The sequence below is a fragment of the Saccopteryx leptura genome, chromosome 3, assembly GCF_036850995.1.
Source record: "Saccopteryx leptura isolate mSacLep1 chromosome 3, mSacLep1_pri_phased_curated, whole genome shotgun sequence".
Lineage (NCBI taxonomy): Eukaryota > Metazoa > Chordata > Mammalia > Chiroptera > Emballonuridae > Saccopteryx > Saccopteryx leptura.
In genome coordinates this window covers 55635412-55648349 of record NC_089505.1, presented here as the reverse complement: position 1 = coordinate 55648349, position 12938 = coordinate 55635412, and the positions used below count along the sequence as shown (strand labels likewise).

Genomic DNA, 12938 nt, shown 5'->3' with positions numbered 1-12938 from the left:
TTTTCTCTGAACTTTAACCAAACTGAAAGTGTGATGACACAAGCAAGCTAAGAAAAAGAAACATATTAAATATTATTCCCATCAAATGAAATGGTTAAAGCAAATGAATACTTGTTTGTGTCATTATAGCATGACTATATTAACACTTAATACCACCATCTTAACCTTATATCATATTTTGTCAGAATAGCATAAAGTAAGTTAAAACTGATGATTAGAGAAAATCAGATAAAAATTTATCTAAAGGTAGTAAGCCTTGGTTTCTTTAAGGTAGGGGCCAGGGCTGAGGCTAACTACTAACATGTGGATCTAGTTACTCTGTCCAGAACATCTTCTCCTCTCAGGTATGTGGGCCTAATCCATGAGTGGCCAGTATTTGTGGCTAGAGCTAGTCACGCACAGCTCAAAGTACCCAGAAACTACACCAGATCTGCACTTTCTGAGGCCTGATCCTTTTCCAGGGCTCAAAGTTCATCACAGACCACAGCAGGCACGGTAAAGAGGGAAGACACGATGCAGTTGGTGAGTGACTTCAAGGTACAATGGATCACTCAACCGTCCACTAACATGTAAGTTTCAACGAAGGAAAAAGTTTAGTGAGATCCATCAAAGTAGACTATAAACACACAGAAAACTGAGCAATTTGTGGGTGAAAAAAATTAAGTAAGTGTCAAAATGGTAGTAAGTCTCTGGAGGAAGATTAGAGACGATCTGCTATTCCATTTATAAGGCAATTCATTTTTCACTTCAGCTTCCATTTCATGTAAACATAAACTGTGTATTAGAGGTACTGTTCTATCATCTCCCTAAAATACAGCAGGTCTGTCCCATGGAAAATACGTGCTTGCCAGAAGTGTGATGGAAAGGTAGGACAGAAAACTACTTGTCTCCCATAATCTATTCTGTTATCTTCCATAATTTTGGTTGGACACATGGCTACCCACAATAAAGTTCACATTTCTCAGTCTTCCCTAGAGCTAGGTGTGGGCATATCATTAAGTTTTGGCCAATAAGATATAAGCAGAGGGTCTCAAATAACTTCTTAGAAATGTTTTTAAAGTAGTGACATTATATAATTTATCACCCAAACTGGGATATTTGAGTGTAAAAGAATGTGGTAAAATAATTAAAATTTTGTACTTCTTGAAATATGTATTTATTAACTAATAATTGATTTTATTATATTGGTGGACTTAACTAGTTCTGTTCAAAAACTATTTACAAAAATAAGATTTAAAATAAATAAAAACATTTATCTACATTAACAAAACTAGAACTTCATATTGGTGATCTAAATATAAAAAATAGTGAAATAATTATTCTTGGTACATGTTTGCATACTTTAATTTATTTCTTAGTCATATCTTTATCCAATATTGTGTAACTGGCATTTTTCTGAAAAATGTATTTTTAAAAATATGGTATTTTAAAGTAAAACTGCCAGCAATATTCTTCACAGTTGCATTTTATGATTAATTAATTTGAAATTATTGATACCTTCAGTTGATTCTGATTGATAGATCCTAATATATTTTTTAATATTTTATTTACTGGGGTTTTTTTTTCTTTTCTTTTTTTCCTTTTTTCTTTACAGAGATAGAGAGTCAGAGAGAGGGATAGACAGGGACAGACAGACAGGAACAGAGAGATGAGAAGCATCAATCATTAGTTTTTTGTTGTGTGTTGCAACACCTTAGTTGTTCATTGATTGCTTTCTCATATGTGCCTTGACCGCAGACCTTCAGCAGACCAAGTAACCCCTTGCTCAAGCCAGCAACCTTCGGTCCAAGCTGGTAAACTTTTGCTCAAACCAGATGAGCCTGTGCTCAAACTGGCGACCTCGGGGTCTCGAACCTGGGTTCTCTGCATCCCAGTCCGACGCTCTATGCACTACACCACCACCTGGTCAGGCTATTTATTGGTTTTAAAGAGAGACAGAGACAGAGAGAGAGAGGGAGAAAGGGGGGAAAGAGCAGGAAACATCAACTCGTAGTTGCTTCTTGTATGTGCCTTGACCAGGCAAGCCTTGGCCTCGAACTGGTGACCTCTGCGTCCCAGGTCAATGCTCCATTAGTAAGCTCAGATGTAATTTGTAAGTAGAAGAGATTCTCAATTTTAATTTTTTTCATGTCAAAAGGTATAATTGGCCTGACCAGGCAGTGGCGCAGTGGACAGAGCGTCGAACTGGGATGCCGAGGACCCAGGTTCGAGACTTCGAGGTCGCCAGCTTGAGTGCGGGTTCATCTGGTTTGAGCAAAAGCTCACCACAGCTTGGACCCAAGGTCGCTGGCTCCAGCAAGGGGTTACTTGGTCTGCTGAAGGCTCACGGTCAAGGCACATATGATAAAGCAATCAATGAACAAGCAGAGGTCATCAAACTTTTTCTAAAAACCGCCCACTTTTGCAGTGCTGGTCAACCTAGTCCCTACCGCCCACTAGTGGGCATTTAAGCTTTCATGGTGGGCGGTAGCAGAACAACCAAACGGCGCTGTGACTGGCCCATCATGAAAGCTAGAATGCCCACTAGTGGGCGGTAGAGACTAGGTTGACCAGCACTGGAAAAGTGGGTGGTTTTTATAAAAAGTTTGACGACCCCTGAATGGTGTCGCAATGCACAATGAAAAACTAATGATTGATGCTTCTCATCTCTCCGTTCCTGTCTGTCTGTCCCTGTCTATCCCTTTCTCTGACTCTCTCTGTCTCTGTAAAGAAGAAGAAGAAAAAAAAGTATAATTATTTTTGCTCAAATGTTTTTAAGATACTATCTTTTTGCTTTCCTTAAGAGTAACTTTCTTTGACAAATATTTTTATAAGACAATACCTGTCAAATAAATAGTCTCTTATGATTCTTTTAATGTTTTGCCAAAATTAAATGGTACAAAATCTGGGCCTTCTCAATTTAATTTCACTCCTGTGTAATTAATAGATAATGTATTTAAAATAGAAGTATCACCAAAAGATTCTTCCTGTGAGGTAAGATACTCCAAATCACATTTATAGAATTGCTCTGCCCATCTGGGCCGCTGTTCCATTGCTTGGCAATCAAGCTATTTTAGTGCCTGAGAGGAGGTCACGGAGCTATACTCAACACTTGGGGCCAATTTGCTCAAACCATTTGAGCCATGGCTGTGGGAGAGAGAGAGAGAGAGAGAGAGAGAGAGAGAAGGGGGAGGGGTGGAGAAGCAGATGGGTGCTTGTCCTGAGTTCCCTGACCAGGAATGAACCCAGGACTTCCACACACCAGGCCGATGCTCTACCGCTGAGCCAACTGGCCAGAGCAAGTTGATTCTTTATCAACTCTCTCAAGAAACAAAAATTCAGTACTTAAAAAACAAAAACAAAAACATATACTCTTATTTTTTGAGCTTAGTGCTGCCAAAGGTTTATTATAAAAACAAAGTTGCCAAACAATAAAATAGTCATAACTGTTCCTGGTCAGTTGGCTCAGTGAAAGAGCATTGCCCGGCATGTGGAAGTCCCGGGTTCGATTCCTGACCAGGGCACAGAGGAGAAGCGCCCATCTGCTTCTGCCATCTCCCCCCTCTCCTTCCTCTCTGTCTCTCTCTTCCCCTACTGCAGCCAAGGTTCCATTGGAGCAAAGATGGCCCGGGTGCTGAGGATGGCTCCATGGCCTCCCTCTCAGGCACTAGAATGGCTCCGATTGCAGCAGAGCAATGCCCCAGAGGGGCCGAGCATCACCCCCTGGTGGACATGCTGGGTGGATCCCAGTCAGGCTCGTGCGGGAGTCTGTCTGACTGCCTCCTCCCAGCCACTTCTCACTTCAGAAAAATACAAAAAAAAAAGTCATAACTTTATATTATATAAGCAAGCATGCTCAGTCTACTCTCTATTCACTCTACACAAACTGGATTTTCCATACATATTTCATAAATATCGAACCTTTAACTTTGTTTCTCATTGACTTTTTGGACTGGTACCTGATGGCTTTGTGACTCTTGAAGGCCATGAATAGGCCACAGTACATTGGATGATACACCAAGTGGCCAGTGAGGAAGGAGCATCAAACATGTCTCCTACCATCTGAGACAAAGGAGTTAACTGTCCCTAGATGCTCACTATCAGTAATTGCCCTGAGTGGAGGTGTCTAGAAGGGTTGGGAAAAAAGATGAGTTATTGCTGGTTATCTTTCAGCTTTAATACTTAACGTAAACACCTTAACATAAATATCTGCTTTATATGTGTTTCACATACTATTAGCTTACATTAGATAAAAACTGAGGCAGAGGCTAGAAGTGTAAAGTGGAAATCTATAAAACCCATGCTGGCTTATTCTAACATAATTACTAGCAATCACTCTCTGTTAAAAATAGACTCCAGGACAAATGCTAAGTTAGATGGGATTCTGGGACAGCAGACTTGCCCTGAGACTGACCTTAGCAAATCAGGATGTACACTCACTTGGCCTTTAAGGGAAGAAGATCTGCCCGTTCTCTGCCTTTCTTCTTCCTCCTTCCTATTAACTGTAGTGAGAACACAATGACAACTATCTTGGGACATAAAGTAGTAAGATAAGGACGGCCGAGCAGTAAGAAGAAGCCTGGCTTCCTCACGTTGTAGAATCATCATGCCAGCCATGGACTACCTACTCCTGGATGGTTTTACATGAGAAAAAAGACCCTCCTATTTTGTTTTAGCCACTGTTACTTTACAGTCACACCTAATCTGAACTGATATATAAGAAATACCTCTAAATTTTTCTAGAAAGCAGCTTGATAAGATGTATTAAGAATACTAAAAATGTTTAAACCTTGTGAACACACCTAGGTGTATTCTTAAAGAAATAATTTGGAATGAGAAAAACTGATGTGTAATGTTTATTGAAGATCTATTTATGATAGTCAAAAGTAACCTAAATGTCTAAAAATGAGGAACCCATTAATAAATATTACAACTAAATAACTGAATATTATACAGCAATTTAAAAATTTATGAAAAAGTTAATAATGTGAATACTATACAGCAATTTAAAAGTTTATGAAAGTTAATAATGTGAATATGCCCACATTATTACATGAAGTAGGAAAAAATAGGCAGAATTAAAAAAAACATTTTAGGAAACCCTCATGCACTGTTGGTGAGAATGCAGATTGGTACAGCCACTGTGGAAGTAATATGGAGTTACATCAAAAAAATTACAAATAGAACTGCATTTTTACCCAGCAATTCCACTTCTGGGAAAATATATAAGAATCCAAAAACACTAATTTGAAAGACTATATGCACCCCTATGTTCACTGAAGTGTTATTTACAATAGCTATGATCTGGAAATAGCCCAAGTGCCCATCAGTAGATGAGTAGATAAAAAAAGCTGTGGTTCATTTACATGATGAAATATTACTCAACCATAAAAAAGAAGGAAATCTTACTTTTTGTGCCAGCATGGATGGACCTGGAGAGCATTACACTAAATGAAATAAGCCAGTCAGAGAAAGTCAAGTACCATATGATTTCACTTGTATGAAAGGAAAAACTCATGGACTGGAACAACAGTGTGGTGATTGCTGAGGGTGAGGGGTGGATGAAGGAGGGCACAGAAGGAGACCAGTAGTGGAGGACGAAGACCTGACTTGGAGAGTGAACACACGATCTGGTGTACAGAGATGTGTGGTAGAGCTGGGGACCTGCAACCTGTGTAATTATGTTAATCAGTGTCACCCCAATAAATTCAATTAAAAAATTAAAAATAAAAACCCCCTTTTTACATGAAAGTTTTCATGTACATTATCAAAAACCCACATATATGAATTGTATAAATAAACAAACTAAAGGACAGAGAAGCCCTGGCCAGGTAGTTCTATTGGTTGTTAGAGCATTGTCTCAATACGCCAGGTTGTGGGTTCGACCCCCTATCAAGGCCCATACAAGAATCAACCAATGAATGCATAAATAAGTAAAACAACAAATCTATGTTTCTCTCTCTCTCTCTCTCTCTCTCAAATCAATCAATATATAAAATTTTAAAAAAGACAAGAAATACAAAATAGTAACTAACAGTGATAATCTCTGGATATAAGATTATAGTTAATATTAATTTATGTCTCCCTTCTATTGAATATGTAACCCTATCCCATAATTAACAAATAATGTCATTTGTAATCAGAAAAATATAGAAATTAATTTCAAAATTCTTTCCTAGCATTTATCCCTTTTATCTGCTGTTCACACTGCCATGATAATTATCATCACTGTCATCATCAACACCACCACAATTTTACTAGGCATCTACATATGGGGGAGTTGGAGCACCAGGGTGCACAGACCTCTCTGGCTTCTGCAGTCAACCAAGAGCCACCTGAAGACCATTCATACACAAGCAAACCCTGCCCAGTTTTACCTTGGTGTTCTGTAGCAGAGCTAGTCCATTGCAGGCATTTGCTAGAAGAAAGTCTCCACTCAAGATAGCTATTTTATTTCCAAAATGCATGTCTTTCAGTGGCCCATCAGAAGACTGCAGTTCATTTAAATTTACTATTCCACGATGTACAAGGAGAGCAGTATGGATAAGTTCTGTGATCTCTGCCAAACTTCTTTGACTAAAACATAAAAGTAAGACTTGTCTGAGTGTTAAGAATTCTATCTTATCACTAACGCCACACTTCAGTTTTTAACAATAAAATACTTATAGATTAGTCTTTTTTTTAAAGATTATTTCTTTTTAATGAAGTTTTTTTTTGTTTGTTTGTTTTTTTTGGTTTTTTTTTTTCATTTTTTCTGAAGCTGGAAACAGGGAGAGACAGTCAGACAGACTCCCGCATGCGCCCGACTGGGATCCACCCGGCACGCCCACCAAGGGCGACACTCTGCCCACCAGGGGGCGATGCTCTGCCCCTCCTGGGCGTCGCCATGTTGCGACCAGAGCCACTCTAGCGCCTGAGGCAGAGGCCACAGAGCCATCCCCAGCGCCCGGGCCATTTTTGCTCCAATGGAGCCTCGGCTGCGGGAGGGGAAGAGAGAGACAGAGAGGAAAGCGCAGCGGAGGGGTGGAGAAGCAAATGGGCGCCTCTCCTGTGTGCCCTGGCCGGGAATCGAACCCGGGTCCTCCGCACGCTAGGCCGACACTCTACCGCTGAGCCAACCGGCCAGGGCCTTTAATGAAGTTTTTAATTGAGATATAATTGACATATAACTTTATATTAGTTTCAGGTATATAGCATACTGATTCAACATTTATATATACATTGTAATATGATCACCCAAATAAGTCTAGTTAACCTCCATCACCATACATAGACATTTTTCTTTTGTGATGAGAACTTTTAAGACCTACTCTCTTAGCAATGTTTAAATATACAATGCAGTATTATTAACTATAGTAACCACGCTGTAGTTATCTATTACTATGACTTATTTATTTTATAACCACCTACACCCATTTCACCTACCTCCTACCCCCTTTCTCTGACAACCACAAATTTGTTCTCTGTATCTATGAGTTCATGTTTTTTGTTTTTAGATTCTACATATAAGTGAGATCATATGGTATTTGTCTTTCTCTATATAACTTTTCACTTAGCATTTGAAGTTTGTTGCTTTTTTTTTAAGGTTTCAAATGCATTTTATTTCTCCAGTCATGCCATACTTTAATGGGTACACAGCACTTTTACATGGCATCAAGTATGACCTGGTTTTGAAACAATTCACTATTATACCAGCTGGAATGATTACTGAGCTCTTCATTCCTTTGGGTTAACTTCGTGAATAGCGGACAGGTTCCACTGTGTTCCAGTTTGTGTTGCTGTAAATGTCCACATAGTGACTCCACTAGCTAATACAGCATTACCATACATCTCATGGACATAAGGTATACATTTCTGGTGGCTGTATCTCGTCACTGTTGCTGAATGCTTTGAACTCAGAGATGACTTAATGTGTTTTTGGCTGAGAGAAACATCGTAAAGCTAAAGACTAGGAACTACAGCTGCTGGTTTGGTGCAACTCTGAGTCAAGTACCCTTGCAAAAAGATTTTCATGAAGTTTATAATAGAGGTCTCTCCACTGAGTAGTTTGGGATCTATATATAAGCACGGGACACTTTCTCTCTCTCTAACAGTCCCCACTCTCGCCCATGAATCAGAGAAGCTGGCCAGTGTAGGGCTACCCTTCCCAGTTCTGTGTACTTTGTTCTCAGAATAACTTTTCCATCTCTATAATCTTAGGATTTCCGAGAATCCTTACCAGTATCTACAGAACTCCAACATAAATGGGAATGTAATTTGTGCCAGACATTAGGCTATGTACTTTTACATATTATCTTATTTATGTAATCTGAAAAACAAAAGAAGAAAAAATCATAGTTTAGATTTAAACCTCATTACATGCCCCCCCATCACCAAGGATGGGGGCTTATAAATCTACTAAGAAGTTAACAGAAAATATTTTTTTAAAAGGAGCTAACATTTAACATTATCCTTTAAAAGAGCAACTAAAAGAAATAAAAATGTATTTTATTACTACCCTGCAAATGTTTTCTAGGTTGCAAACCCATTCACTATAAAAATCCATATTGTTACATTTCACAAAAATTGAACAATGAGATTATGGGCAAGTATAAATCTCAAGAAAGGTTAAGTAAGCATTGGATAAATCTTTCATGCAGTACAGCTTATAAAAGTAATAACCAGGCAAGCAATAAATTGTAGGTGTTTTGAATTACCCTAAGGATAAAAATAATGTTAGCTTTTAATAAAGACATCTATAATCATAGAATAGCATTCATTAAATAAAGAGCAATCTTTAAATGCTACATGGCCAGAAACAACAAAAACATGGTGTTAATGAGAGTGAAAACCCATCATTTGTTTAGTATCCACCATTTACACATAACTTTCATTTATATTATCTACTTGATTTTAATTATAGCAGGTCTGGAGAAGTTAAATACTTGATGGAAAACATTCTGTTTATGAAGGACAAGACTGGAACTCAGAGTCACCATGTCACAGTGACCAATGATAATTTAAAATATGTATTTACTTAATGGATAGTAAGTGTGTGTGTGGGGGGGAAAGTTACCAATATTGCCAGCACTAGTATATGCCCACTATAAATACATATGACCAATTTTCATCCTTAAGTTCTAAGGGCTACAGAAGAGAATTTTGCTGGAAGCAAGTGTATTATGAGCAGACCAGACTCTTTTGTTCATAGTAATTGGGAAAAGTAATCAAGTTGTTTCCAAATCATTTGGTCAGAACTGTATCAAGGGATTTGTTTAGCCCAATCAGGAATCTAGATAAAAGTTCTAATTCCATCAAATCATCAGATAAATCCCTTCAGCTCTCAGGTTCAGGTCCTCTCACCACTGAAAGGCACAGAGCTGGAGAAACAGTCCCTCTGGTTCTAAGATTCAGGGAATTCGGCTCTAAAATTTAGGGTTTAGTTCTAAAATGCTAAGATTTGAGTGTTCAAAAAAAATTTACCTGTACTGGCAGTTAATAGTTAAAAAAAAAAAAAAAGACTAAATTATTGCTATTATTGGAACCTACTTTTCTATTAGAAATACAAATAAAATGATTGGTCATCTTGAAATCTGACCTGTAATTATACTATCTAGTACTGTGCTCTTCTAAGATTTTATCACTAGAGAAACAATTCCAGATCACAATGTGCAAGAGTCTAACTTTGTGTAGAGCAGAGAAGCAGTATGAAAGAAACTGGGAATATCTTCTTCTCATTATCTTATTTCTATTTTAGCCATTCAAAGAAACCTAGTAAACTTTTAATGTACTAGATTTAAAAAATTATCTTATATAAAGGCTTTCATGTATGGTGGTTCCTCAAAAAACTGCAAATAGAACTACCTTATGACCCAGCAATCCCTCTACTGGGTATATACCCCAAAACCTCAGAATCATTGATACGTAAAGACACATGTAGCCCCATGTTCACTGCAGCACTGTTCACAGTGGCCAAGACATGGAAACAACCAAAAAGCCCTTCAATAGAAGACTGGATAAAGAAGATGTGGCACATATACACTATGGAATACTACTCAGCCATAAGAAATAATGACATCGGATCATTTACAGCAAAATGGTGGGATCTTGATAACATTATACGGAGTGAAATAAGTAAATCAGAAAAAAACAAGAACTACATGATTCCATACATTGGTGGAACATAAAAACGAGACTAAGAGACATGGACAACAAGAGTGTGGTGGTTACCAGGGGTGGGGGGAGGGAGGGCGCAGGAGGGAGGGAGGGAGAGAGTTAGGGGGAGGGGGAGGGGCACAGAGAAAACTAGACAGAGGGTGACGGAGGACAATCTGACTCTGGGTGAGGGGTATGCAACATAATTTAATGACAAGATAACCTAGATATGTTTTCTTTGCATATATGTACCCTGAATTATTAATGTCATCCCATTAACATTAATAAAAATTTATAAAAAAAAAAAGGCTTTCATGCCATTTATGTACATATACTATTTAATACTCGGGTATTTTTAAAAAAACATTTATTTATTAATTTTACAGAGGGGGGAGAAAGGGGGAGAGAGAGAGAGAGAGAGAGAGAGAGATATGAGGAAGAGCAGGAAGCATCAACTCCCATATGTTCCTTGACCACCCAGTGCAGAGTTTCGAACCAGCGCTCTCAGCGCTCCACGTCGAAACTTTATCCACTACGCCACCAGAGGTCAGGCTACTCGGGTATTTTTTATGCTAAATCTTGATTGGAAAAGAATCACAAACGAACAAGACTTATGTTAAGTAATCAGAGCAAGGAAGTAATTACCACATTGGATGTAACTCAGAGGATTAATAGATACTTTCACAAGAATTTTCACCAAATTACTTTCTTTCAACTGTATGTTAAACAACTTCATCTGTTTTGATCCATTTTCTCCATCTATTTCTCCATAATTTTTTTAGCATTCTAAGCTTTAGAAATAAGGATGGCAGATACTGCTAGTTACCTATTGCCTCTTTTCTTCCTCACTACTAACACACCTTTGATTATATTTGGAGTGACAATGTACAGTACTCACTTAAGAACACTCACCTCCCCAAGAACCCCTGAGGCTAGAAGTGATCATGTAGCACAATTTGGCCAATGAATGTAAGTAGAAGTTCACTAGGTAAAAGTTTCTGAGAAATCTACTCAGTTCCTGACATAAGGGGATGGATTCAGTTGATGTGCATCTTTGTCATTTGGGATTACCCCTTCTTCCTGTTTGGTACATGACCTAACTGCCTGGGGGTGCAGTAGAGACCTAAAGATCCTAGAGAGGACTCCTCACTGAAGAATGGTGAGCAGCAGGAAAGGAGAGGCCTGGGCCCCGATGACGTCTTTTAGTCGCTCTGATGCGCCCATCTCTAGACATCGTGTTATCTGAGAGGAATAAACACTATACTCCTTTAAGCTCCTGTTATCTGTAGCCAGATAAATTCCTGAAAGATAGTCAATAAAAATTAAACAACAAAAATGGTGAAGACATTTTATGTTCATATTTCTGTACTCTGGTTTTATTCACCTAATACTACCTCTTGGAGATAGTTCCGCCTTTTTTTGTTTGTTTGTTTACAGAATCCCCTTGTTCTGTTTTAACATCTATCTACAGAGGTCCATTGTGTGGATGTGCCATGCAACTTTTGCTGCCGCATGGTGAATGACAAATCTAGATTTGTTTACAGTATTTTTAAGAATTAGCCGTGTGTCCCTTCAAAGTCTTCCCTCACTTCCCCAGAGTTAACTCCTTTGCTTGAAAGCCTCTGAACATAGCTTAGTCATTTATTGTACTATACTGTATTGTAATTATTTCTGTTTTTAATGTTAATTTGTATTGATTTTAGAGAGAGAGGACAAGAGAGAGAGAGAGACAGGAACATCAATCTGTTCCTGTGTGTGCCCTGACCAGGGAGTGAACCAGCAGCCTCCGCGCTTCAGCATAATGCTCTAACTGACCAAGCCATCTGGCCAGGGCTGTCATTACTTCGTTAGCCAGCTATCTTCCTGCCACTTCTCTTCCTCACTATACTGCAAGGTATACTATCCCACTTCCCTGGCTGCCTATAAATATTTGTTAAATGAATACCTCTTTACTTAGCAATCAACTGTATAAAGGTATAGGAGATTGTTATCCTTCTTAGTTTCAAAAGGGAAAGAATGATCTAAACTAAATAAAAAAGTCAGGTTTATAGAATCAGAGATGGGAGTGATCTCAGAGATCAATTAACCTCAATTAATTCCTTCCAGGGATGAGCTGATAACAAATTACACAGGAGCCAGGTCTGTTTATAAATAGATTTAATTATTAGAAATTTTTCCTTACATTAACTTGAAGTCTCTTTAGATGTTTTCTATTTTTAAGTTGGAGTTAAAATAGTAAAGTTTCCACTGTGTTTCGCCATACAGGCAAGGGAGACCCACAGCCACACAGTCTTCTTTCTCTTTCCTTTTTTTTTTTTTTTTTATGGAGACAGAGAGAGTCAGAGAGAGGGATAGATAGGGACAGACAGACAGGAACGGAGAGAGATGAGAAGCATCAATCATTAGTTTTTCGTTGAGCATTGCGACACCTTTAGTTGTTCATTGATTGCTTTCTCATATGTGCCTTGACCACAGGCCTTCAGCAGACCGAGTAACCCCTTGCTCAAGCCAGCGACCTTGGGTCCAAGCTGGTGAGCCCTGCTCAAACCAGATGAGCCCGCGCTCAAGCTGGCGACCTCGGGGTCTCAAACCTGGGTCCTCTGCATCCCAGTCCAACCTCTATCCACTGGACCACCGCCTGGCCAGGCTCTCTTTCCTTTTCATTCTGTCTTTTCCCTTTCTTCCTCTTTCCCTCCTTGCTTTCCTTCTTATACAGGTTTAACAAAATACAGAAAAGTTCAGAAAATAATATAATAAAAATATAACAAATATAATATTATTCCATTTAGAAATGACAAATGTTTACACTTTGTCATTTTTAACAG

General features: G+C 38.6%; 1 protein-coding gene across 2 annotated transcripts in view; it reads right to left on the bottom strand.

The window, feature by feature from the left end:
- PDSS2 (decaprenyl diphosphate synthase subunit 2) overlaps positions 1-12938 on the bottom strand; it is a 296876-nt gene that overhangs the window by 113944 nt on the left and 169994 nt on the right. For both annotated transcript variants that reach the window (XM_066373544.1, XM_066373545.1), the window contains one exon: positions 6357-6555. In XM_066373544.1, coding sequence (XP_066229641.1) covers positions 6357-6555 — 199 coding nt within the window. The remainder of the gene's footprint in view (positions 1-6356; positions 6556-12938) is intronic.